Genomic DNA, 26619 nt, shown 5'->3' with positions numbered 1-26619 from the left:
CTAATGGGCAGGCCGGGCCTATGGTGCGATGATGTGTAACTATTTGTCAAGGCTTTTTCGACTTGAACCGACGCTGCACAGACCGATCGGCGAATTACATCAAAGTACCGCGAGAGCGAATTGAGTAGACGGCTCCTTTTGAATTGCTCTCACGGTACTTTTATGTCATAAACCGATCGGTCTGTGCAGCGCTGGTTCAAATCGAACAAGCCTATTGACTTGCTCTGGAGGCAGTCATATGCAAATGTGTTTGCCCATGTGACATCATTGGTCACCCAATATCAAAACAAGCTGTTTTTGGAACTTGTTTAAATAAATGCGTTGTTTATAATGAGGACATTTTAAGCTATGAAACTTCCAGGATTTTTTTTTTATGGTACAGAGACCTCTTAGTACATGTCAGAAAATCAAGGCATATCTGATTTCTCATGTCATGACTAATAGTGCAAGAAAGCAATGAGACAAGCACAAATACCTTTTAAAGAGTCACAGTAAGAATTTGTATTTATTTAATTAAATCAGCAAGAAATATAGAGTAAGACAGCGAGAGTGCTTTGGGAAGAGAAAGTAGTCGAGGTTATCTGGAAATTTCACAATACAGTCATTTTGCAGTAGACAATATTTCATTTAAATACATAAATTAGACAGACAACATAGAAGACACTTAATCTGTCAGTTCCTACCCACAGATTCAGTGTTCATTTAAAATAAGTCTTGCATACGGTTTTCTTACAAAGGTTCTTTGAAATGCTGACAGAGCTAGAAATGCTGACAAAATTCTGGAAATCTCGTCTTCCAAAAAAGGCACATTTCTGAGCATTAAATACAATAAAGGATTATTTCTGTACAAAACAAAAATCTGTGAATGCACAATTAGGGTTAAAGGACCATAATAAAAGTAAAAAATAAAAATAAAAGATACAAGCTGCAAGGTGCAAAAGATCAACAGGACGAAATTAAAACTGAGGTTATTGTAAAAGCAACTTTGAAATGTAAGCATTTAAGACTAGTTCCCTCAGATTTGTCTCCAGTATTGCATTGCAAGGTTTTCCATTGGAAAAATTCTACTGAATGTCATCACTTATTGAACATATTGGCTAATGATTCTAAAAGTCAGAGGACGCAGGCAGTGATGCAGGCCTGGCAACATTTGTAGGTACAGTGTGTCTATCATCCCTGAGACTCCCAGTTTTAGACTAGGAACCAATGACATCTGTGACGGTGATCTAAGACTAAGTGATCGAACTGCAAGAAGTTTTTTTGGCAGCTTTGGCAGACCACATCTGATCCGGTAGAGACGAGAAGTATGTTTCTGCTAGATGATGTCTAGCCTCAATACATTTCCTTATATTATTAGCATATCTGAAAATGGGTTCAACTAGATACTTGGCACTGGCAAACAAAAAAAAGGCTTAAAAAGGATCTGGTTTAAAAAAAAGGCATACTACTGTGACTGAGGGGATCAAGTCCAATTTTGTCACAATATTTACAAGCATTTTTGGTCAGGACTTAGGAATACACAGAACACACAATTATCAGATGCGGTTTTCATTTCTAAATGCACAGATGGGCTCACAAATTGGTCTCGTCCCAGGACGGGTCGTTCATACTCTTTAACACTTTCCTGACGATCTTCTCCAGCTCTTTCCGTGCCTTTTGTTCTTCTTCAAGAGTTCGCTTCATTCTCTTGTTATCCTGGAGATGTAAAATCAGAGCATCCGGGTCACGGCACCAGATTTTGACTTTCAAGGAAATGGCATCACATTCAGAATAAAGGAACGTTTGCGTGTGGCATGTGGACTGACCTGCTTAAGTTCTTGAACCTCATCCCTTAAGGCATAAACTGTATCCACCAGACTCCTGCGAGAGAATGACAATTAACTTTTTTTGATGTGCAGCATTATTGTAAGATTAATCATGATAAATGATTGCATTAAACTGAGAGCCCTAATGACAATATAGCAATATTTTAATGCAAATAAATTGCATAAAGCTGTGATCAAACCTTTCTTCGAGTACGGTTTGACCGTTGCTCTTTGTCTCTTCCACAATGATTTTCTCCTCCTCAGGAAAAAGCATATGTGGCCCTGGCTCCTTCCTTGATCCTGAAAGAAGTTTAACAATGTAAGGTTAACAACTGAACAGTAACTGGTTAACAGACTCATTGACAGACTGTGTCAATTGTACATATATCTTTATAGATTTTATTATCTTTTTTTCAGTTTTAGTTAACTATAGTAACTGAATCGTACAGAATTTTAGGATGGGGCACTAATAAATGTGAATGTTTCTGTCCTATGAAAGCCATGGAGCAAAAGCAACATGGAGTGAAAACATCTTTCTAGCCCTTTCATGTCAACCGTCTCTTCAATATGTTCCCAACTACAACTAACTTGTATTTAAGCCCTCAAAAAGAGCTCGTCACTTTCAATGCAAACAAAAGAAAAAAAAAAAAAAAGTGTTTTAATTTTGATGTGTATATACGAGCAGCAGCTCTTACGGGACATAGAACCAATTCTGTTAGTGTGAGTTATCCATATAGTGTCATAGTCCGAGTCTTCGGATTGGTCAGAGGGAAATCCGCTGCTACGACAACCCACAGCATCCACATACGATTGGCCAACATCAGCCAGCACATGATTATGCATCAAATCAGTGCCCTGCCATGCTAATCAGGGATGGGGAATCAAACCAATCATATTGGAGAGGACGGGTGGGTTGGGAGGATGGACCAAACCAAGATGAGTAAAGTGAGGGACGCCCAATAAATTATATATAAGTGACAAAATGAAATAAAAAAATATAACAAAAAACAATAATAATGGTAGGACAACATAAGAGAGAAATGGGTGAAAAAGAAAGGAATGAAGGAAGGGAGAGGAAAAGAGACAAAGATGCATGTTAAAAGAGCAGAAAATATTAGATTGAGCAACATGGTAAAGAGTTGTCAACACACATTTAAATAGAGAATGCCACAAGAATTTTAAAAAAACTATTAAAAGATGTTGCAGCATTTTACAGACATATCGAAGAATGTTTATCAGAGACTTCTATTCAGTAGGACTTAAAATATGGGCCTTCTAGGCCAAATACACTACCGTTCAAAAGTTTGGGATTGGCACGATTTTTTTATAATGTTTTTGAAAGAAGTCTCTTATGCTCACCAAGGCTCTATTTGATCAAAAATACAGAAAAACAGTACCGTTGTGAAATATTATTACACATTATTTAAAACAACGGTTTTCTGTTTTAATATATTTTAAAATGCAATTTATTCCGGTGATGGCTAAATGTTATTTTTGACAACTGATGACAAAAATAATTTTTCAGCATCATTACTCCAGTCTTCAGTGTCACATGATCCTTCAGAAATCATTCTGATATGCTGATTTGTTGCTCAATCAATGTTGAGAACAGTTGTGTTGCTTAATATTTTTGTCAAAACAGAATTTTCACACACGTAAAGAGTACATACTTGAGTTGAGTGTTTGCCGTGTTTTAGCGCTTGTGCAGTATGCTTCGATCACTTTCAGGATCTGAGCATCCTCCTCCAGAGCTGCAGTGCCTTATGGGAAACAAGAAGAGCACAAAAGATGTAATTGATCAGGTAACACTGTGAGTTGATTGTAAAGGGACTGTTTTCTTGCAAACAGTAAACACAGAAAGCAATGCATGTGACGTGTTAGTATAATAAATACATCACATGCATATGTGAAAACTAAGGGCCTGTTTACATCTGGTCATTTCATGCGTTTTCTCGTGAACATGCGTGAGAGCATGTTATAGGCTATATGACACGTTATAGCCAGATAACGCATCGCCACAGATGAGCAGCTGAGTATCTCTTCAGCAAGCCAACGTGTAAACTGCTTTACAGTAAATGAAATCTCGGACGCTAAACAAAATCATCTTCATTAAAAGCAGTGAGCCTAAATGATCTTACCAGTGCTGATGCCGCCCTCTCTCCTATTGCGGTCTGTAATCTTGAAATTAACTGACGACAAATAAAATGCAGTTGCTTTCGTTGACCTGAACTCCATTAAATTTGCATATAGCGCGGGGTCAGATTTATATCCGTTTTGCAGAGACGCATTTATGTGGACAAGTGTAAATGGAACCGTTTTAACAAATAAGATCACTATCCGATCAGTAAAAGCACGAAGTGACCAGGTGTAAACAGGCCCTGAAAGAAGTTATTAAACACTTCATTTTTGAGTGTCATACTTTTTCTCACAGCAAATTCCTCATCAGATGGCTTCCTCTCAGATTTTCTTTTGGGCAGAAGCTTCTTCATGCTTTTGGGACTTTTACTGAGATCCTGAAGACATACGGAAATTAGATGCAAACACGCAAATTAAAAAAACACCTCCGTACAAAATATGTTTATTTAATAAAAAATGGTTAGCTAGTACATAATTTGTTTCATTCACAAATCCAGAGTGTATCATATGTGAATCACTGTACACATATTGGTTTATAGCTAGTCTTCTGTTAGAGTTGCTGTTAGTGTGTTAACATACAAATAACATCTACCTCTTTGTAACACAGTGCGGCTGAGGGTTTTAGGGGTGGTGCAGGTCGGAGGCAGCTGAGACTCCAGGGCTTCTGGGTTTTGGGGGGTTCAAGGGGTCCCCACATCATCCCACTGTGAGGAGTTCCAAGTGAAGAGAGATGAGGGAGAGTGTGGTAGACCGGAGATCCGCTTGTACTGCGATTCTCGGAGTGTCTGGACGGGGTGAGAGGGTGAGACGGCAGCTGAAAGGGAAGGAGATCACATGAGTGACTGAATATCACCGATATTTCTGTCATTTTCAATTTAGGTAAGACTTTGAATTTTTTAAAATAAATTATTCTTTTTATTCCTCAAGGATGCATTAAATTGATCAAAAGTGACAGTAAAGACATTTATAATTTCCCAAAAGATTTCTATTTCAATGTTTCTTTTTTTTCTTTTTCTCATCATCAAAGAAATGTATCACGGTTTCACCCTCAAAAGTATTAAGCAGCAAAACTGTTTTTAAAGGAACACGCTGACTTTTAACACTGATATACTAATAAGAAATGTATCTTAAGCAGCAAATCATCATATTAGAATGATTTCTGAAGGATCATGTGACACTGAAGACGAGTAATGCAGAAAATTCAGCTTTGCATCATAAGAATAAATTACATTTTATAATATATATTAAAATAGAAAACAGTTATTCTACATTGTAATAATACTGTACTGTATTTTTGATTTTAAATGCAGTCTTGGTGAGCATAAATATTTTCTTTCAAAACAGTTAAAAGATTTTACTCAGCCCAAACCTTTGAACGGTAGTGTATGTTTGTGGAAAGTGCATGTTTCTCACCGTATGGCAGGGAACATTCTGTGGTTTCAAGTTGCTGGTTGAAGTGCGTTTAGTCTGCCGGTGTAGATGATCCACCCAGTCCTGAAGATCTTGCTGGTTATTACAGATTACCTGGATCCTCTCGATCATACTTCCTGCATGCAAAAAACATCATTAACTATCAATATTACCACGTAAAAACCATGAGGACAACTATCTGGGAAACTTACCAGAGATTTCAAAAGCGTTTTTTGTCGTATCACTGTCCTCTATTTTATTAACAGCCATTCCAGTCAGAGGAAGCTTCCCCTGTGGAAGTCAATCAACCAATAAACTGTCAACATTGTAGAGCACACATGACCAACTAAACAGACGACATTCACTCTGATGGAGTAATATGAGACAACAGCGTAACTAATAATAGAATAATATGTACTCTGAGATCCGGTCCCTCCAGGATTTCGCAATCTTGTGATGAAATGTGAATTTATTAAATTCATTACAATATTTAACTGGATACGCAAGTTTTACATTTTTGTGAACGCCATCATGTAAGCTGTGAAGATTGCAAAAACAATATTACAGTAATAGACAATTTTTATTAAAATTAAAATTTTATTAAATAGTCAAAATATGTAATAATCATTTAAAATATACAGTGTGTACAATTTGGTATTTTCTAAAAAAGCTTTATCAGGAATATTTCTAGTGTCACCATTTGACTTATGCACGGCAGTGCCAGGACCTCAAGTGATTTCAGTAATTATGCAAAAAAAATTATAATAATAATTATTTATATATATGACAGCAAAATCATTTACCTGGTAAATAAAACCACTCATTCGAGGACTGGCAGACAACATGAGGAGAATGTGAGGAAACATCAGGAGGTATCGCTCGTTTTTCTCCTGAGGAAGCAGAATATTACAATAAAGATTTCCTTTTGACTTTACCATTTTCATTTTACTGAATTCCAAATCAGTAAATAAAAATATTTTATAATACTCTTATTAATATGGATTATATCTGGATCCTCTTAAACCAAGTTTTTAATTCAGGGGTCCATAAAGAAGATTTAAAACAGTTTGAATACTGTACATTTCTAACTATTAACTAACCAATGATTTGTTAATTACTTTAAATGTAAATATAGCTTGTTACACTGATATTTGTTTGAATGCTTAAAGATTATTTGATGACGTTCACCTCAGCGCCGTGGTTCTGGATGAGGACTTGAGACATGTAGAGAACAGAGCCCAGGGTCTTAATGCCCTCCCCTTCCCAGCCCCGAATAGACTCCATCAGAATCTGCAGCTCAAGCTCCTTCCTCTTCCTCACTTCCTGACACTGGGCCTGAAGACACAACAATAAAATAAGTGTCAACAAATAAGCACAGCATCCCATTCTGAAAGACACTTTAACACTGAAAATCCATGATGTTGACCTTATAATACTCACCGAGAGATTTTTAAACACTGTCATGCTCTTCTGAATGTCTGGATAATCGGGATGAAGAGCCTGGACAGAACAAAGGAAGAATATGAGCAAGTTAAACTGGTTTACTCTATGTTTATTCACACTACCAATCAAAAAAAATTTGGGGTCAGTGACAGTAAAAGCATTTAATGTACATCACATTTGTATCTTTATATTGCGGTTCGTTTTCTATTCATTAAAGAATCCTCTAAAATTGTAATCATAGGTATGTCAGAGTTTGAGGTTTTTTTTATACAAGTAATAACTTTATTCAGCAAGGACACAATAAATTGATCAAAAGTGACATTTATAGGCCTGGTTTCACAGACAGGGCTTAGATTAAGCCAGGATTAGGCCTGAGACAAAACAATGGCAGTAATATATTTTAAAATACGTTAGTGCAAGTTGCTTTTTAGTTAAACCAATTAAAACATACATTTAGTCTGGGACTAGGCTTAAGCCCTATCTGTGAAACCGGGGGATAAAGTTATGAAAGATGCTGTAAATACTGTTTGTTCTTTTGAACTTTATATTCATCAAAGAATCCTGAAGAAATGCATCAATGTCTGCTGGAAACGCAGCTGTCACCACAGGAATGAACTACATTTTAAAAGATATTAAAATAGAAATCTATTACTTTAATGGCAATGATATTTCACAATATTACTGTTTTTACTGTATTTTTGATCAAATAAATGCAGCCTCGGTGAGCATAAGAGACTTCTTTCAAAAACGTCTTTGAAACAATCTGAGCAAGCCCAAACTTTTGAACGGTAGTGTACATCCAGACAGTGAGAGCGGTCCAGTACCTCCATGTGCCGCTCCATCTCTTTCAGTAGTGTGGGGTATTTCTCCAGTCTCAGGAAGGGTTTGCTCAGGCCTGTGGTGAGTGTGAGGATTCCAGGGGTGTTCGCACCTTTACTTTCCATAAACTCTCCTAGTTCCTCACTGAAACATACATAGATGCAAGAAGCCCCAGAAGTCATTCGAAATGTTTGACACACAAAAAAAACATTGCCATATGTTAATCATCAATGCACTGTGTCTCTGAGTGTGCATACATGTGGCTGTGTTGTTTGTGGACATTACTAGCATTATGTGCATTGTGTTGTGTTACGCACCCGTGTTGTGTGAGAACGTTAACCGCGGATGGATGGTTGGAGCAGTAGGTCACGTACAAACTCCTCATCTGAGGAATGAGGGACAGGAAGAAGCCTCCTATTCTCTGCTGACTATCTGGAGCTCTGCACACAACACACACCTCATTTAGAAATAAATAATGACAAAGCTGAATTCATAACTACCACTAGATGTCGCTGTTGACTGATTAAATGAAGGAGAATTCTTACTTGACGCTTTCCTCCAGTGAATGCACCAGTGTCTGCTGGAAAGAGCTGATCTCCTCTAGATTTCCCATGATGAGACTGATATCTGACACGCTGAGCCTAGAAAAAGAGAGGGAGAGAGAGAGATTCAGTATTCACCTACTGTCATCTCTGTTTATGTTGGACTCTTGGTTTGTGTTCTTACCTGTCGGTGGGCTGCAATGCTCTCAGATATGTGGAGAGGAGAGTCTGCAGCTCTTTACAGTATTCGGTCTCTGTTTGTACAATATTCTGAACCACCTGTGCGTTTGACAAAAAAAAAAAAAACAGTTACGCATGTAGGACAGCTAAAATTAATATTTTAGAATTTTTAAACTATTATAATCGCAACAATTTAATGAGATAAGACAAGTACAAATGTCATACAAACATTGTGCATCTATAATAAGTAAACACTGATAGATATTAAAAGTTGTGCAAACAATATTAAATGCCTAAAATACCTAATGAAAGCAAATGACAGTGAAGTAAACATACATGCATTATATAAATCTATAATAAATATTCTGAGGGTTAAAAGCATCAGCTTCCAGGGAAAAAAGGGCTAAGTATATATATGATTTGTCTCTTATTCTCATCCCAATGCTCAACATTCAGACAATGATATGTGGGAGACTGAATATTATGCTGGTAAACCCTTAAAAAGGAGAAGCACTTCACACTGCACTTGTAGAACTGACCGGTCAAAAGCAAAGAGACGCGAGTCCATTTCAACTCGCTCATTATCCTCGCAGACAAAATACTACAGGCACACAGAGGACAAGATGACAGAACTGGGCCAGTCCTTGCAATGTCATGATAAAGTCTGATTTCAGTCTAACGTAAGATTTAAAGACATCTCTGGTTGTGCTGAGCTATTTGACCTCACTGAATATATCCTGGCAGTTAAAACCTCACAATGTCACAATAGAGCTTAGATCTGTCCTCAAACAGACGGAGGATGAACCTTGAAATGCAGCCAATAACTGACACAGCGAAAAAATCCACAAAGCTGAAACAAATCAAACATTGAAACTTTTTTTAATTGTTAAAGTTTTGGGTGATATATTCTGCAGGTTATCCAAGAATGGTAAAAAAAATATTATTATTTATTTTTTTATCCTGGACCAGTCCATTAAATACATAAAATACATTAGAAATGTTATTTAAAGAACACATATATACATATGTTTTAATTAAATTAATCCATAGTGATATTTGTCTATCAACATATTTTAGAAAATATATCCATGTTGATTTTTTCATCCACTTAATATTACCCACTTGACCAAATGAATCATGTATTTTCAATAAGCAGAATTTGTTTAAAATATTTTTAAGGCAGAAAAACATTTACAAGATCAACCAATGTAAGATTTAGTTACAATGCAGCCATAAACTAGCTAAAATATTTAATAAATAAAGATGTAAGGGATGAGAAAGGCGTCGAACTTCTAACATCTAAAAATCTTTCATAAGAGATCTGCTTCCACATAGTGTGTGTGGGCTTGATCAGTAACTACAGATACAAGAAATATGCTTTTTATGTTGCAGGATTAGATACATTTTAACAGCCTCATCTTGACAAATTTAATTTTTACCATCTGTACCTCAAGAATCAACCAAGACCAAGTCAAAGTTTGTGTGTAAACACACACACGGAACAACCACTGGCATAAACACTGGACACCTGGAGACGACAGCGTGACAGTTACAACCATTACAAACTGTGTCTTTAACATGAATCTCCTCCCCTAACACTGCTGTAAAACACTGAACTCTGCCTGACCTCAATCTCTCGTCCACACAGACATACACTCTTCATTTTCAGCCAATCTGCCTTACGCAGTCTTTAGGAGAGTAGGGTCCGTTAAACATGACACGTAACCAACACAGACACACAGACACAGACAGCGCAGGGCCTCAGGCACAGCTGTTCCCCTGGTCAATGAGATGGAAAAGATGACCTATATTACAGCACGACAGAGAGACAAACACACACACACCAGTGAGAACTGATAACCAAATACAGACATTCATAACAACACATTTACATATGAATATGCAAACACCAGCCCAAACACAGGTTTTCTATATCAACACCTCCAAAACACACTCACAGCAGTAATGCGTTCACATATTTGTTTTTCTATCATAGTGGGGACTTTCCAAATTGACTTCCATTGTTTTAATACTGAGCTAATGATATGATTTCTACCTCCCGTACCCTCTAAAAGCTATCCCTCATACAAACCTTTCCATTTTCAATCAGATTTTTTGTTTACTAAAGGCTGGAATACACTTCACAACTTTTAAAAATCGGAACAGATTTAAAAATACTTGGCATCACACACTTGCCGATTTTGTAAATGGTTTAAGAGAAAAACTGGTCATCTTCGACTAAACGACTGAGGATCACACACTTCCGGACTTTCAAGTAGTCCCAAACACAGCAAACTCACACAGAAACACATGCACGCTGCTATGAAAAGCATGACAGATGAGAAAAAACACATTTTGGATGCAGTCTTGTGTGGGTAGACTCGGTCAGTATGGACTCCAGCTGCCCAAGATCTGCCAACTGTTGTCGACTCATCTAGACTGCAAAAGTCGTATAGTGTATTCCAGCCGCAAGTCATTTTCTTCATGCAGATTGTGGACTGTTAACATTAATGAACATGAACTAACAAAGAACAGTTTTATTTTTAACAACTAATTTTAAAAAAGTACTGTAACCAATATCTTGCTCATTGTCAGGTAATATTAGTTGGTGAATTAACTAACCTTAACTAATTGTAAAGCGTTACCAAAACATTATTATAAAACCAAAAAGCTAACAGATTTTTTTTTTTTTACTACAACGTACAGGTGACACTCTTTTTGATTTGAATATGAATATGAAATTTGAATATTGTGCAAAAGTTAATCTATTTCAGTAATTCAACTTGTAATTTTGATGATTATGGTTTACAGCTTGTGAAAACCCCAAATGCAAAACTAGAATATTGTGAAAACTGGTTTTCATAAGCTGTAAGCAATAATCATCAAAATGATAACAAATAAAGGCTTGCAATATCCCACTGTGCATGTAATGAGTCTATATAATATAATAGTTTCACCTTTTAAGTTGAATTACTGAAATAAATGAACTTTTAATATTTTGTTGGGTCATCATTTCTTTTTTATGGCAGCCAGGCCAAAAATGATGTCTGCACAATTTGGCATGCCTCACTTTTGGCCATTACTGTATGTCTAACTTTATCCGCATATATGTAGTATCCTTGAGTAGCGTGATATATTCTACTGTATATAACATTTCTCAACTCCTTTATTGCTTGTATCTTCACAAAATGTAAACTATTTGATCGTCCATGTCTAATCTGATAAATGCGACTATTAAGGCATGAAGAAGATAATAAAATAATATAAACATTACCATCACGATTTTCTGTAAAGCTATACAATCCTCGTGGTAACATTTGGTCCGCACAATTTAGGCAAAGACACACACACACACACACACAATCACACACACAAACACACACACGGCTCATTGGGTTTGCAGAGACTCAGAGGGAGGCTGGTGGGACACGTCTCGCAGGAGGAAATGGAGCACAAGAAAGGAAACGACGCGCACACACACACACACACATAATGACCAGAAATTACATTCATTAGCAGAATTGTCATTGTCAGGATTTTGAACTTATGTCTCTCTTAGTTAATGACATAAATCAAGACCAAACCCGGAGTAGCATCTGCTGGATGGTGTTTAAACTTGGATTATTAACTCTAAGTAACTCTGGTTTGGCAAGGCTTTTAAACCCAGATTAAAGCCTTATGACTATAAATTCAAGGATTAGTCTAAAGCTGAGTCTGGGAAAACCAAAAACGCTGCTTCAAAATGACCCTTACACAAATCGAATATCCTCGCAACACACTGTTTTATGCACAACGTGACTCAAAATTCAACACCATTCAAAAGATTGTGGTCAGTAAGATTTTTTATAAGCAGTAATATTGTGAAATATTATTACACTTTAAAATAACTTTTCAATATTAATATATATATATATATATATATATATATATATATATATATATATATATATATATATATATATATATATATATATATATAATTTATTCCTGTGATGGGAAGGCTGTATTTTCAGCATCATTACTCTTTAGTCACATGATCCTTCAGAAATCAGACTCATTTTCTGATTTGAGGCTCAAGAAACATTTATTCTTATTATCAACGTTGAAAACAGTTATGCTCCATAATATTTTCTGGAAACAGTGAAATTTAAATCTTTTGTAACATTATAAATGTCTTAACTGCCACTTAATTTCTTTAAAAATATATCTTACTGACCCCAAATGTTTGAATGGTAGTATATATATATATATATATATATATATATATATATATATATATATATATATATATATATATATATATATATATACATACATACATACATATACATACATACATACTTTATAATAGGCATATTGATGTTAATGTCAATAAGAATGGAAAGAGAAGGATTAGTCAATAGTATTTACTTAAGTCGATTGCACTCCAGTTTAAGTCTAAATTCATAATTCATATCATATTACCCTGTTCTAACATTTTGGGTGTGCAGTGCAATGTCCTAACAGCTCTGGGGAAGTCCAGTTAAACAGACATAGGGATGTTTTATAAAAGTATTTGATGCTCAAATTGTCTTCCATCATGTGCAACAAGTTACAATCAGGGTTCCTACACATTTTCCATTTCAAAATTCCATACTTTTCCAGACTCAAATTTCAAATCTTCTCTGTAGATTTTCAGACCATATTAAAAGTGCCCCTATTGTGCTTTTTCAAATATTCCCTTTCATGCTATGTGTAATGCAGCTCTCTGCAAAGGTATGCAAATGAAAGAGCACGCAATAAATTAAGTTATTGTTTCTCAAAAGAAAGAATCGACTTTTAACCACCTAAACCGAGTCATCAGGAATTTGAATCCCACTTCCGTGACGGCTACACGTCACTGGGTAACCAACCCGGTCACACTAAATGCGTCCCTAGCACCTATTGTGTTTTTCGTGCAATTTATACGTGAGAATTAGTTTTTACGTGGATAGGACACGCATGGGTAGGTTAGGGTAGGTTTAGTAGTGGTGTGGGCTTCCGACAAGCACTGTAAGTGGTAGACCAATCACAGCAGAGTAGGCTCGTGACAAGGAGGGATTTAAAGAGACTGAATCATCAAACCTGTGTGAGAATCATGAAAAATCTGGTGATGTGCAATGTATATTATGAGAAAATTAAAGCGTTTTTTGTAGGAGAACTCCAAAGCAAAATTTGTATTTTCAGTCCCCAAAAATTATTTTAAGCCAGTTATTTATATATTCTGCTGTAGTGTCAGTAGACATAGGTTATATATAAAACTAGAAATTGTAATGCGCAAGCATGCAAAACAATTCACGTGCACATGTGAATAGTTTCTCGAGGGCACAAAAAAGTTTATAATATACACTACTGTGCAAAAGTCTTAGCCATGTCAGTATTTTCACCCCAAAAAGTGGATTTAAGCCAGTATCACGTCCGTGTCCCATCATGACAGTTTCACAGTATCCCTCCACCACCCCATCACCTCACTCTTGGCTGGTTTTCTATCCCAGTCAAAGAGGGGATAAATTACTATATCTGATTTCATGTATGTGTGTGAACTCGTGAATGCACAGCATTTTTTTATTATTATTATTTTAAATTCTTTAGATTTTCTATTATAGAAAACTAAACAGGGGCAATAGTCTGGAAATGCAAATATTTTTCCATACTCTGCTTTCTTTTTTCCATACTTTTCCAGACCTGGAAAGTACTCAAATCAAATTCCATACTTTTCCAAACCCCGTAGGAACCCTGTACAATGTCCAAAAACCTGACCCTTTAAAAACGACTCATAAGGTGGCTATAACAATCGCATTGTGATAGCCTCCATGATTTCTAATATCTTTAAACCTTAGTCTTATCTGTCAGGTATAGTCAGGGTTGGTGGTGTACATGCCTATTTGGTTAGGGAAATACTGGTGCAATACAATATTCTGCTCACAAATAATCAACTGGTTCCACATGTGAGGCGTTACATGCAACACTACAGCACATCTCTCTTACCACATTATAGTAAGTCTTGCAAAAGTTAGTGGTCTCAAGGCCCTTGGGCGGACTCTTCAGTGTTCCAGACTTGGGAGACACAGGTTTGTCTGTTTAAGAGAGCAAAAACAGAACAAAAGGTAAGAAGGTCACCTTAGACCAACATCTGGAAGCATTTTGTTTCTGTTATTGGATATTAAAGTACATCTCTCCTGCAGTGAGCAGCAATATTAGATTTAGATATCTAGAGGGGAGGGGGGGGGGGGGGGGGTCTGGGTTTACTTTACAGGAAAACATTATACGTCAGTCTGAACATTTCAATCCATATGGTTAATTTACACTGATATAAGTAAGATAATGTGTGAACTTCCAGGAATCATCAAAAATATCAACATGAACATTCCTCACCATGCTTTTGCTCATGCGAACAATCAGATCATTAGCTACGTTTTCATCCAAACTTAATATCGCATAAAACATTTGCGAATAAAGCAGCGTTTTCATTCCATGTGTTCAAGAGAACAAAATCGCCACTTCCTGGGAAATTGATGCGAAATATCTGTAATAAAAATGGCAGTTGCTGCAATCAGGTGAGCATCATATTTTAGAGTTAGAGATTTGAGCAAATCTAGTTTTAAAGGAATAATTCACCCAAAATTCACATTTTTGTCATCATCCATTCATTTACTCTCATGTCGTTCCAAGCCTGCAGCCATTTATGAGATTACATATGAAATCAATACACTATTAATGTCTACTACAAGTGATGCATTGACCACAAGTAAATCATATAAAAGAGTCTGGATCACTAAGTGCTCAGAGAGTGGAGTAAACTGGAGTGTGAAGCCATATTCAGAGGAAAAGGGAAATGGTGTCTTCTGGCCGCTGCACTTCCTGTCTTTGTTGTTAGATTGTGTTTCCTTCCCGTTCAAGCTCTGGATGTTCAAACTCTGATGTCATCCTAAACTATTTCCATTCAAGCCGAGTTGAATACACATTGAGGCCATTTCCCCATGCATGCGAGGGAAGCATCTGTTTGGCATCATGATGTGTATATGCTATTTATGTTTGGACTGGAGAGCGAGGGTCAGAGGTTCTGTTTATACTACAACATGCATACACTGAGATGAGGCTTCGTGAGAGCTGGTTATTTCAAATATACAGTACTACCTACAGACATTAATACTTTTATTCAGCATTTAATTGATCAGTGAAGAATTTATTTAATTTTAAAAGATTTATATTTCTTTTTTCTTTCTATTCTTGAATGAATCCTGATAGAAAAAGTATTAGTTTCCACAAAAGTCCCCACAAAATCAAAATTGACGTTTTTTGGCATTTAGTGTGAATATGTTAGGCTTACTGTTATCTATCAGCTAGTGTGCTCTAAAACACTGACAAATTTTGCATTTAGAAGATATAAGCATTAAAAAATTACCGTATATAAAAAAAGAGATTTTTGTGGGGGAAAAAAATCTGGTTTTCAACAGAAAATTATTCTCTTTCTCTCTCTCTACTTCTCTAATTTTACATTAAAGTATAGCCGAAATCACAGCACAGATATTGTTTTTATCTTATGTGTATTTGATTTCATCAGACGACGGCTCGATTATCAGGATTTTTGTGGAGATTAACATCTTGGAAGGGAAAGCTGGTTGTCTTAATGGGTCGCGTTTCAGTCACTATTTCATATTAATTCCGTTGTTCATTCTTCCGTTGTTCAAAAGGGGAGGAGCTGTTCAATATGTCCCGCCCTGTCTTCCTGTTTCAGTGGACACATTGAATAAGGCACTTCAGTGGGCCTTTAAAGGGGTTTTGTCACATTATTACATCATAGTGTGAGGAAAGAACTCTACATTGATGCCTCTTTAGCCCCACCCAACTATATTTGACTATATTGGATCTGACAGTAATGTTGCAACACAATGTTTTTACCATGGGTCACTATTGCTTTGTCTGATATAGATCGTTTGATATGTACTGAATATTTATACTGAAGCGCCTCAGTCAAACTGAATATTTGTGATTTGCTGTTCTTTCCTTTGCGTCGGTTTATCGGATACGAAAGAAAGCACACAGAGAACGCTGCTCATTATGGTTTTGATTGAAGTCATTCACTATAATCCTGAATAAAAGGAATATAGTGATTTTTAAAAGTCATCAGGAAGACATTACAACCACACGTTTCATTTTATTTAAAACACAACACTGGAAATGACAATGTATAAATGTTTAACTTTATCGAAAAGGATGAACTGTGAATATAAAAACGACGGTGTGACAAACAATGGTACATTTCATTCCTAATTCCGTTTACACGAAACAATGGACGTTATCACTTTTCAACTCTAACCGTGGTAACGAAGTACTTGAACAGGATAGAAAATAGCTTATTACTTCTAAATTAGGATTTTTTTTATGTAAAAATCTTGATAACATTATAAGTGGACCTTAGAGAACATTATTTAAAACATGCAGTTCATGGGCCCTAGCACAACTGTTCAACATTGATAATAATAGTAAATGTTTCTTGAGCAGCAAATCATCATATTAGACTGATTTCTGAAGGATCATGTGACACTGAAGACTGGAGTAACTGCTGATGAAAATACAGCTTTGATCACAGGAATAAATTAAATACTAAAATATATTAAAATAGAAAACTATTTTTAAATTTGTAAAAAGAAGGTCACAATATTACTTTTACTGTAGTTTATATTTATCAAATAAATGCCTTGGTGAGCATAAGAGATGTCGTTCAAATCTTTTTTGGAGGGAATGAACATTTTTGCAGGGAAGTCAAATCTAAAGTACTGGCACAACTAGATCAGCAGAATTTTGTAGAATTTGAGTAATTTTGGAACAATCGGGTCTTCAGATGAAGCGTCCTACCATTTACTCGTTTTATTCTTAGGTTGCTGCATTGTATCCAGCACCTGTACATGGAATGGATGAGCACACATTTTCCCCAAGTAAGCCTGTAATGGTCACATAATCTCACAGTTTTGGCTTTTGCAGAGAGCAGCCATTCAGTTCTCTTTTGGCACATTTTCATTAAGCCTGTAAGTCCTGCTTTAATCGCCCTTTTAATGGCATGGACCTGGACAGATTTTACGTTCTCAACTCGTAGTGCCTCGTAGAGTCTCCAGATGAGACTTAAAAAAAAAAAAAATATCACTAAAATATTTTAGGCTGGTTAAAATGTTGACAGCCCAAATGCAGCTGCCCATAGCAATTTTCTGATCTATACACATACTCAGCAGGTCTTTTCTGAAAAAATATTATGCTAACACTAGGACACAGAAGAAAGGTAAATGGGGTCTACAAAAGTTCTTCTGAAAGTTCCCTTATCATCTCTTCTGCTTTTCTTGGCAGTCTGTGAGAGGAGTATGAGTAAGACAAATTCCTCTAGTTCACTTTGCTTGTCTGGTCTTGCAAGAGCCTATATCTGTTGTCTTCCCCTACAAGAATTTGTCAGGGTTCAACTTCGGCAACTAAAGCTTGTGGAGGTATTAAAAGTGTCAAATACTAACCAGAGCCTTTGATCTCTTTGACATAGTTGCTAGGAAACCAGCCGCTCTTGCCATTGAACGACCCCTCCCACCAGCCGCCATCTTCCTGCCGCATCACCTGGATGATGTCACCCTTACTGAAGGACAACTCATCCTCATTGGTCTGCTGGAAGGTAAACTTAGCTTTCACCAGCACCTGAGGGACACTGTTTTCAGACATATCCTAGAGAGAAAGAGAGGAGAAAATACAGAGAGCATTTTTAACGGTTTCTCATTCAGCGCCTTTGTGTGAGGTTTCAATTTGCTGGCGTACAATGTCGTTTTTCCACTCAAAAACATGTTGCACGCAGAGAATTGAACAGTACCTTCGTCAATCATTCTTAAAATAATTTCAGTCTGTTTTCCAGGAGCTTAGAAAAGGCATTTTGTGTGTTGAGTGGTTGGGATTCTCACCAGACTGCGGTACTGGTTGTACTTGTGTCTGGATGATCTCCTGTTATTGGACGAACAGTTGAACGAGTCAAAGGACTTGATCCGCAGAGAGGACGAGTGACGAGAACACACAGAATTACTCCCACCACCGGACTCTACAACCAGAGAATAATGATCACAAAACACACACACATATTTAAATGGGGATATTCCAAAGAAATTTATTGTTTTGTATTATCGGTTATCAGTATCGGACAAAATTTTCATTTCAGTGCATCCCTAGTACCTCCTCAAAAGGAGGTTTTGAGATGTTTTGTTAGATTTAGCTCACAAATTTGTACCAAAAACATGGTTAAGTAGGCAGGCACACACACACACTTAAAAATGACGGTTCTCACACACATACACAGCTAGGCAATGCTGTTAATAAACAAATTGACTCATTTTGTAGTAAACTTCCTGTCAGACAGCTCTCACCTGAAGTTGCTTTGTTGAGTGCAACCAAACAATTCAAGACCTTGGAGAAGTTCTGGCCCTGAAACAAGTCATTGGCCTCAAACACCTGCAGAGGGAAAAAAATGCCACGATTACACATGCTAAAGACAAAAACACATCAGCTCAAATATGAAATGAATGAAAGTACAGAATCTGCTACTCTTAGGTCATGCTGACAATCTTATCCTAAAGTAAATTCAATTATTTAAGTAGATGATGGATTGTAATGCATGTCATTTAATGCTACATATGGAAATCCGGACGCCATATGCAAAACCGCAGAACAGTAACACTCATTCATAGTCAGCGCATTACAGAAACTTACAAACATTTAGCCTATGATGAACAAAGAGATTCCCTATCAATTTTGTCTGGTTCACTGAGGGAATATGGGAAGGGAAGGTGATTTTGCTAAGCTCAATGTTTGTGTGTGGGTTTCTGGCTCTTAGACTACCTGCTGCTCTCTGGGCCATCTGGACACATAAGCTCATCCCAAGCAAAATTAACTTCCCCAAAACTGGCCTGATCCGACACCAGCTTGACTTTAGCTCTTCAAAAGATACAAGGTAATAAGATGGAGATGGAATGGGGTCCTTGATCTACGTCCACACGCAGATCCTGTTTGATCAGCTTGTTTGCATTTCACTATGATTATTAAAATTTAGGAAACCATACATTTTGGTAAAAATCAACATATGAATGGTTTACATCAATACACAGCTAGGATATTTTGATATCATTTTTTTAGTTTTTTAAATGCTGTATGCAAACCATTTTACTTCCATACTTCCATGTAAAACAACAATGAAACACTTGATTGATAATTTTTTTTGGCATGTATTCAGAATGTAATTTGGGTTAATTTGTCTTAAAAGTAACTTGTAACTTTATCAAAACTAGTTTTCTGCTATGTTGATTGGAGAGATTTTGTTTAATTTCATAAAATGAATAGGCTAAACTTTAAAAGCTCAAAAGTTTGGGGTCAATAAGGTTGTTTAAAAATATTTATATTTATTTATTTATTTATATATTAATTGTATTCAGCAAGGACACATTAAATCACCAAAAGTGACAAAGACAATAAAAAAGTAACATTTTAAATGTTAAAGATTTCTATTTTGAATAAATAATGTTCTTTTTAACTTTCTATTTATAAAAGAATCCTGAAAAAATATATGATGATTTCCACAAGAATATTAACATCAAGAAATGTTCAACATCGATAATAATAAGAAATGTTTCTCGAGCATCAAACCATATCAGAATGATTTCTGAAAGATCATGTGACACTGGAAGTAATGATGCTGAAAATTCAGATTTGCAACACAGGAGGTCTGAACTACATTTTAAAAATATATATTAAAATAGAAAACAGTTATTTATATATAAATTGTAATAATATTTCACATTATTATCTTTTTTTTTTTTTACTCACCAACCTCAAACTTTTGAATGGTAGTGACGTAGTGTACATTAATTAACTGTTTGGAGGACTAAATTTGACACTTTTGCTCTATGGGAATGTAGCAATCTAAAAACAGTTAACAGTTATATTTAACATAAGGATGAATCTATCAGGATAAAGTTTCTTTCATCAGTTCGTATCACTGAATTAAGAAATGTTTATTTGCTCAAATTATTTGGGTGAACCTCTCAAAAAAAAAAGGACACAAAGACATTTCATTAATATTCAGTACTTGACACAAGCCTAAAGTCCAATCCCCAACACTCAAGCTCCATCAACAATCAACACACACATCTGAGTCTACATTACATCATCTGCCGTCACTGTAATGGAATTAAATTCCCTCCTGCTATTTCTTCTTAAACCAGCCACACCATTTGAAAAAGTAGTTTTAGTGGAGTGCCTCTCTTCATCCCGGCCTGTGCCAAACCCCACAACACCATTAATGAGCTGGCAGCTCTGCCATTCAAACACACAACTCCATTCACCACAATAGAGGGCTTGTCTGAACCTCTCACAGCTGGCTAGAAGAACCGAAGACACTGGCACTCATGAAACGCACAGTTACTTACACACACACAGAGCCATAACCGTCCCACACAACAACACTCGTATAGAGAAACAAATGGAGCACATAACAACATACGCAGACAGCACCTCTGTTTGCTGAACGATCTCAGTTACGCGATCACGCTGCCAAACATGAAAGGCTGATAATAACTATAGTTCTAAAACTCGTTCTACCACACAACAAACAACTCAGGCCCGTCAACAAGGGGTGTGTGTGTAGGGGGGGATTAGGGGGCAGTTTTTCTCAGAATTCACCTTCCGCCTGTGATCAGAAACGTAATATTTTGTGTTTTGTTGTCGTTTTAATATAGAATTTGGTCTATTTCAGTTATATTAGGCTAAATACCGGATGTTATTGTTTTGGTGACTGTTTTGTAGACCATAAAAAGTGTGCCCCTCATGAAAATGAAATGGCCCCCCATGTTCTGGCGATGGTCCTGACACAACTATAACGATAAAGGTACAGAGAAACGATACCACTTTCAGAATACATTTTTCCAGCTTATGAATGATAAAAACATCGACAGCATATCAGAATCCAAGATGCGGTTTGATCGATCGGATCACAAGTGGACGACGCTGAATACAGGTGTAAAGGGGGTCGAAAACATTTTGAGCTTGTCCACTTTTGACCACTTACAGAGGAGGTACTCGAAAAACGCATTCGACCACATTACTTACTTAGTGTAAACGCTCATGTGGTCGAATGCGTTCGAACAGCCACAAAATTCCGCCTTCTGAGTCTGACCTAACGTGTAAACGAAAGGTGTGTTTGACTTGAAGCGGCGCTGCACAGACCGATCGGTGTATGACATCATATGCGACGAGACAGCAGACGGATTCGTATTTGCATCGCTCTCGCGGTACTTTGGCGTCATGCATCGATCGGTCTGCGCAGCACCGCATCAAGCCAAACACACCTATTATCAAATGATTCTCACTGGACAGCTAAATGACATCCAGCTCTACCTCTCTGGACGTCATGAGTTGAGCTTAACCTCTGTGGATCTAATGGGTGGAGGGATTTGGGTTATTGTTAGGGTGTGGTTGGACCTTCTAGCTCATTCTAGCTCTAGCACCCATTTACACCCCAAATAACATCTAGAGAGGGGAGCTGGACTTCACACTTCACCCATGGCTCTGCAGTGAGCAGCCTCTCAACATTATGGAAACTAAAGCGCATTAGTCAGATGGGATTTAAACTTTGTCGGCTGAAGACCCAAGTTTGGTGTGAAGACGAAAAAAACGTACCAAGCACAATGTTCTCTTAGTTACCATTCCTGATTTCTAACACACACTCACAGCGTTCAGCGTGGTCTTGCGGATATCAGAGCAGAAACAACAAAACAATACAACTTTAAAAAATTCAAAACAGCTTTTATTGACAAAGAAGCAGTGAAACTAACAAGCTACCATATTATATCTGAAAGAAATGCATTTCGTAGACAGTGCCAGACTTCGGGCATTGCAGTAAATCAAAGGTCATGTGATTGCACTGTAATGTGAATAATTTATGGCTGCATACTGTGCTCTGTATGGCACGCTTTTTCAAGAAAAGACGTGCAATCGCATGTACAGACATAGAGAGCTGCAGGAAAAATGGGCAGAGCTGGATCTGAATCCAACCTTCAGCCATAAAAATAGGTTCAACAACAGCACTGCTTCAAAATCCAATAAAATAACAGTGTGTGGGTGAGGGATCTGATCCAATCTCACACCAACACCTAGTGGATGTGTGTAAAGAATGAGCTGCCAGAAAACCATGTTTACAAACATACAAACTGTTATAGTATATCAACAGCTATTTTTGTTACAATAAACTGCAATTTTCAGCAAAGCCCTTATCTTGATAAACAAGTCTGGACGACTCAGGTTCAATTTTAACTGGCATTGAGAATTGTCAGAAGCAACACCCATTAACAAATTACTGAAGGGAAAGTGTTCATTATGAAATGTTAAATATTAACAGGCAGTCCCTGTTAACAACAATTTCACTAAGATCATGTTTCCGTTGCAAAATGTAAACTATATTATTGCACAGCTCTACATATAAATTGGATACATCCAACTTTATCTGGATAAATACAGTACAAGCTACAATATAGCAAATAAAGCTACTGCTTGATTGTTTATTTTCTTGCAACATTTAAACTATATTATCGGACAGCAATATATTTAAAGTTGGATATAGTACATCCAACTTTTATCCACAAACATACAGCATACTAACGTAAAGCGATATTTACTCTAAAGAAAATATTAACTGCTTGATTGTTTGTATTTTTAGGAAAAAAAAAGAAACGATGTTATCACCCAGCTCTTATCTGTTAAATGCAACTATAAGGTATGAAGATATTAAAATATTAAAATCATGATTTTCCGTACAGCTGCTCTGAAACCATGTGTATGGAGAAAAGCACTATACAAATCAAATTGACTTGATTCACATCGTTTTTTAGATTAAGGTCGACTTTCTGCTTTATTCTGAAAAAGATTTGTACAGGTAAATCAGCATATTGTGAATAAATTAAGGCATGTACATTCTTTTCTTGAAATACTTGCTCTTGGGATTTATTTCCACAATTGCGTGTAATTTTGAATAATCACAACTCAATTAATTCACATTCACATCCTTAACGATAAAACATGAGTACTTGCAAACTGCAGGCCACAAGGCTCTATTAAATAATTATTTGATGATGATTTTTATTTCAATGTTTATTTATTATTTATAAAATCTATCTTCATAAGTTTGTGTGTTCACAAATTGTGCCTGTAAACACAAAGTACAGCAAGTTACATGGACATCTACAAATGAGACATTCCTCTGCAGAAAGAACATGAATGCAATTTTGCATAAATCATTTAAGGAATTGTCATGGTCACAAATAAGTCAAGATACCACAATAACACTAAACGCCAGTGTAAACGATGTAGTAATAACTCTAAAACAAAAACACACTTTATTGTCTGTAAACACACAGGATTAGTCTGTTCTCAACTACAGCTGAGACTCAGTCTGGCGACCTGATTTACTTCAAACCACACAAAGTCACTGAATCAATACCAGAAATATACATGTGAGCGTGCAAATGAAATGACCAAAAAAAGAGCAGCGCAAACATCATGCAACACTCACCTCTACTTGATATAATGCACAGCCTTTCACAAACTCTCTGATATTACTCAAACACTCGTCCTTCCTCGGGTCCTGGTAGATCTGAAAATGAAGCGAACAGATCAATCCTCTCACGAACCGTACTTTTAAAAAGGTTTGTCAAGAGGTAAACAAAAAACGTATGCGATTACGCCATTTGTTTATATCACAGATCATCGCCCCGTTCCAGCAAAAAGCCACTTATTCTCCACAGGGAAGTTGGCGGAGGAATAGCGGAAATGACGTGCTCTAATAGCTTGTGGTTGGGTTCAGTGAGAGGGGCATGTTGGCACAGGCAAACATTACCTGACCTGTCAGAGCAAAGTCTATCTTCTTCTTCATGATGGGCTGCCTGTAACTATGCGACATATTGTTTATACAACAGAACGTTTTCAACAATAGAACTGAATATTTTAGAGCAATATTAAATTTTCACAGAGTAAGCATCGAAGATTGTGTATTGCAAATACATTAGAATACATTTAGCACACTGTCAAGAAGACTGTGGTTGATATAATTCACAAAACGTTTGTGAATTATTAATTTAAATACAACCACTTAATCATTTATATCATAGCATGAAAAAATAACCTGCAAAAATAAGGATGCTCAACACACTCAACAATTATTGTTGAAATGTGCTCAAATGAAATCCAATTATCTGCTTCCTTAGCAGATTAATATTTATAATAATAAAAAATTCGAATGATAAATATAGTTCCATCACCGACACGTGTTAATAGAAATATTTAGGAATAATATTTTAGGCATGTTTGAATATTATTTGTTCACTCATCAGTTCTTGGACATGTCCGAATACGGTTCGATTCAAAGAATCAGATTCGTGAACGATTCGCTGAAAAGATCCAACCCAAAATAATTATTTCACAAACCGGACATCGTCGTTTCCTCAATCCCCTCGCTCTCTCTCTCTCTCTGTCTCTCTCTCTCTCTCTCTCTCTCTCTCTCTCAATTCAATTCAGCTTTACTGGCATGACAAAAATTATGTATTGCCAAAGCATTAAAACAACATAGAAATGGTAAACATTTCTATATTTAGTAAGTTTATAGAGAAAATAATAATAAGATAATAATAATCTCGCTCTCTCTCTGACAGAGTCAATGGCGGACGACTCGTATGGACGAATCCCAAGGTTAATTTCCGTTGATATATTTCCTGCCACACATCACGTGCGTTCATTATTCCTGTAATCTCTTATCACCAAAGATAACACGAGGGCTTCTTTACATATTTTCTATTGGTCCCATTTCTCTCATAGTTAGATATAAATAATAATAAAAACAGTTTGTTATGGTGGTACACATTTACACTGGTTCATCATAGCGCGTACAGTGAACACAAAACGCGCGCGAGAAGACAAATACATACAAAGGTCTGTGTGTCACGTCTGTGTTTTTGTGTAACTGTGTAATATTTACTCGAATATGAAACTGCCTTCATGAGCACATTAACAGCTTACCGTATACACTGTACCGGGTCGCAGTCGTTCCAGTAGTTTACACAAAACCACTCCATCTCTGAGAGATGCCTGCAAAAAGCCTTCAGGATCCGATAATGTCTTTTTGGGTGATTCCAGGACACCCAGTGTTATTAACCATGTGATGGTCTGTTCAGCCGAATTCATGACCTCATGCGTCCAAAGCTCAAACGCGATAATCCACAAGCAGTCGAATGTGAAAGCTGTATGAAATGACAGCAGAAATCCCGAGTAGTCCACAGCAGCAGCAGGACATTAGGAGCCAGGGCTCTGGTCCCTCCTTTTCCCTGGATGTTAGGGATGACGATTTGTTTAGGGTTATCTGGCAGGTCCGGTTTCCCTCGCCTCTTCTTTTCATCTGGCAGGATGTCAGCTAGTGTTAAACCAAAATCAACAACCCACAATTGTTTTCCGCCACATGACACCCAGTTCAAGCAGCCTGGGCCACTGAATACATGAAAGACTTCAGAAACAAACACACTATGAATTATGAAAGACAAATATTTTTTCCATCACACGCCCAGAGGTGGAGAAAAACACAAACTATTCTTGAGCAAAAGCCATAGTGTATTGTCTACAGACCATAAAAGGCAGCGCTTTGTTATAAAAGACGGATCAATACGTCTAAATTTATTCAAAAAAGGCGCTGATGCCAAGTATTATTCCATTAAAATCCAAATGTACCTCTAGCGCCCCCTGCCGGATTCCCAAATCTTTATTTTTTTTAACCTTTTTAAATTATTTACTTTATCGGAATGGTACGAAACTTGGTAAAGGTTTTGGCACTTGCTGTGTGAACACTCACACACACACACACACACACAAATTATGGGCATGACTCGAAAAGGTCCTGAAATAAATAGTCACAGACACTTAGTTGTTCGTGGTCAAACATGACCGCATTGGAAATTAATGGGAGACGAATTTCATCTATTGGAAACGTTTGGTATTGCGCACAAACAAATTCTTACTGAAAGCTTTTTTGACATATCAACCTCAAATTTGGAACACTGCTTGTTTAGATTTATGGCTTTGATTTTCTCAGTTTTAGAGTAAAACGTGTTTTGGAAAATATCTAAATAATAGCCTATAAACATTTCATATAAAATTTTAAAGTGGGCCTATAACTTTTTTCCAAGTTCACTTTTTTTTAAACTTTAGCAATAATC

The 26619-nt window shown here is 36.6% G+C and overlaps 1 protein-coding gene across 3 annotated transcripts; it reads right to left on the bottom strand.

Annotated features, from left to right (window-relative positions):
• Window positions 1-473: 473 nt before the first annotated feature.
• On the bottom strand, window positions 474-26076 carry arhgef7b (Rho guanine nucleotide exchange factor (GEF) 7b). Of its 3 annotated transcripts, XM_079615870.1 has the most exons (22): window positions 25433-25810; window positions 23934-24014; window positions 18742-18826; window positions 18286-18419; window positions 17854-18055; window positions 14342-14430; window positions 8340-8434; window positions 8159-8254; window positions 7931-8053; window positions 7619-7757; window positions 6792-6851; window positions 6540-6686; window positions 6155-6241; window positions 5564-5642; window positions 5355-5488; window positions 4534-4755; window positions 4225-4318; window positions 3476-3565; window positions 2501-2668; window positions 2006-2105; window positions 1806-1860; window positions 474-1695 (listed from the first exon to the last, which is right to left on the bottom strand). In XM_079615870.1, exons 1-22 carry the CDS (start codon window positions 25595-25597, stop codon window positions 1573-1575), a joined length of 2568 nt encoding a protein of 855 aa, XP_079471996.1. In that variant the 5' UTR covers window positions 25598-25810; the 3' UTR covers window positions 474-1572. The 3 variants fall into 3 exon arrangements, with proteins under 3 accessions (XP_079471996.1, XP_079471997.1, XP_079471998.1); XM_079615871.1 differs by lacking the exon at window positions 2501-2668 and having other exon boundaries at window positions 25433-26076; XM_079615872.1 differs by lacking the exon at window positions 14342-14430 and having other exon boundaries at window positions 25433-25632.
• Window positions 26077-26619: the final 543 nt, after the last annotated feature.

The sequence above is a fragment of the Phoxinus phoxinus genome (assembly GCF_949152265.1).
Source record: "Phoxinus phoxinus genome assembly, chromosome: 6".
NCBI lineage: Eukaryota > Metazoa > Chordata > Actinopteri > Cypriniformes > Leuciscidae > Phoxinus > Phoxinus phoxinus.
This window is presented reverse-complemented; position numbering and strand designations above follow the sequence as displayed.

What these genes read in the sequence shown, in the direction of transcription:
- arhgef7b (XM_079615870.1), bottom strand. Translation starts at nt 25,597, where the DNA reads ATGAATTCGGCTGAACAGACCATCACATGGTTAATAACACTGGGTGTC. An exon ending in GACCCGGTACAGTGTATACG is followed by an intron (nt 24,015 to 25,432) that starts GTAAGCTGTTAA and finishes CTTCATTTTCAG; the next exon opens with ATCTACCAGGACCCGAGGAA. An exon ending in AACGTTCTCACACAACACGG is followed by an intron (nt 7,758 to 7,930) that starts GTGCGTAACACA and finishes TGTATGTTTCAG; the next exon opens with TGAGGAACTAGGAGAGTTTA.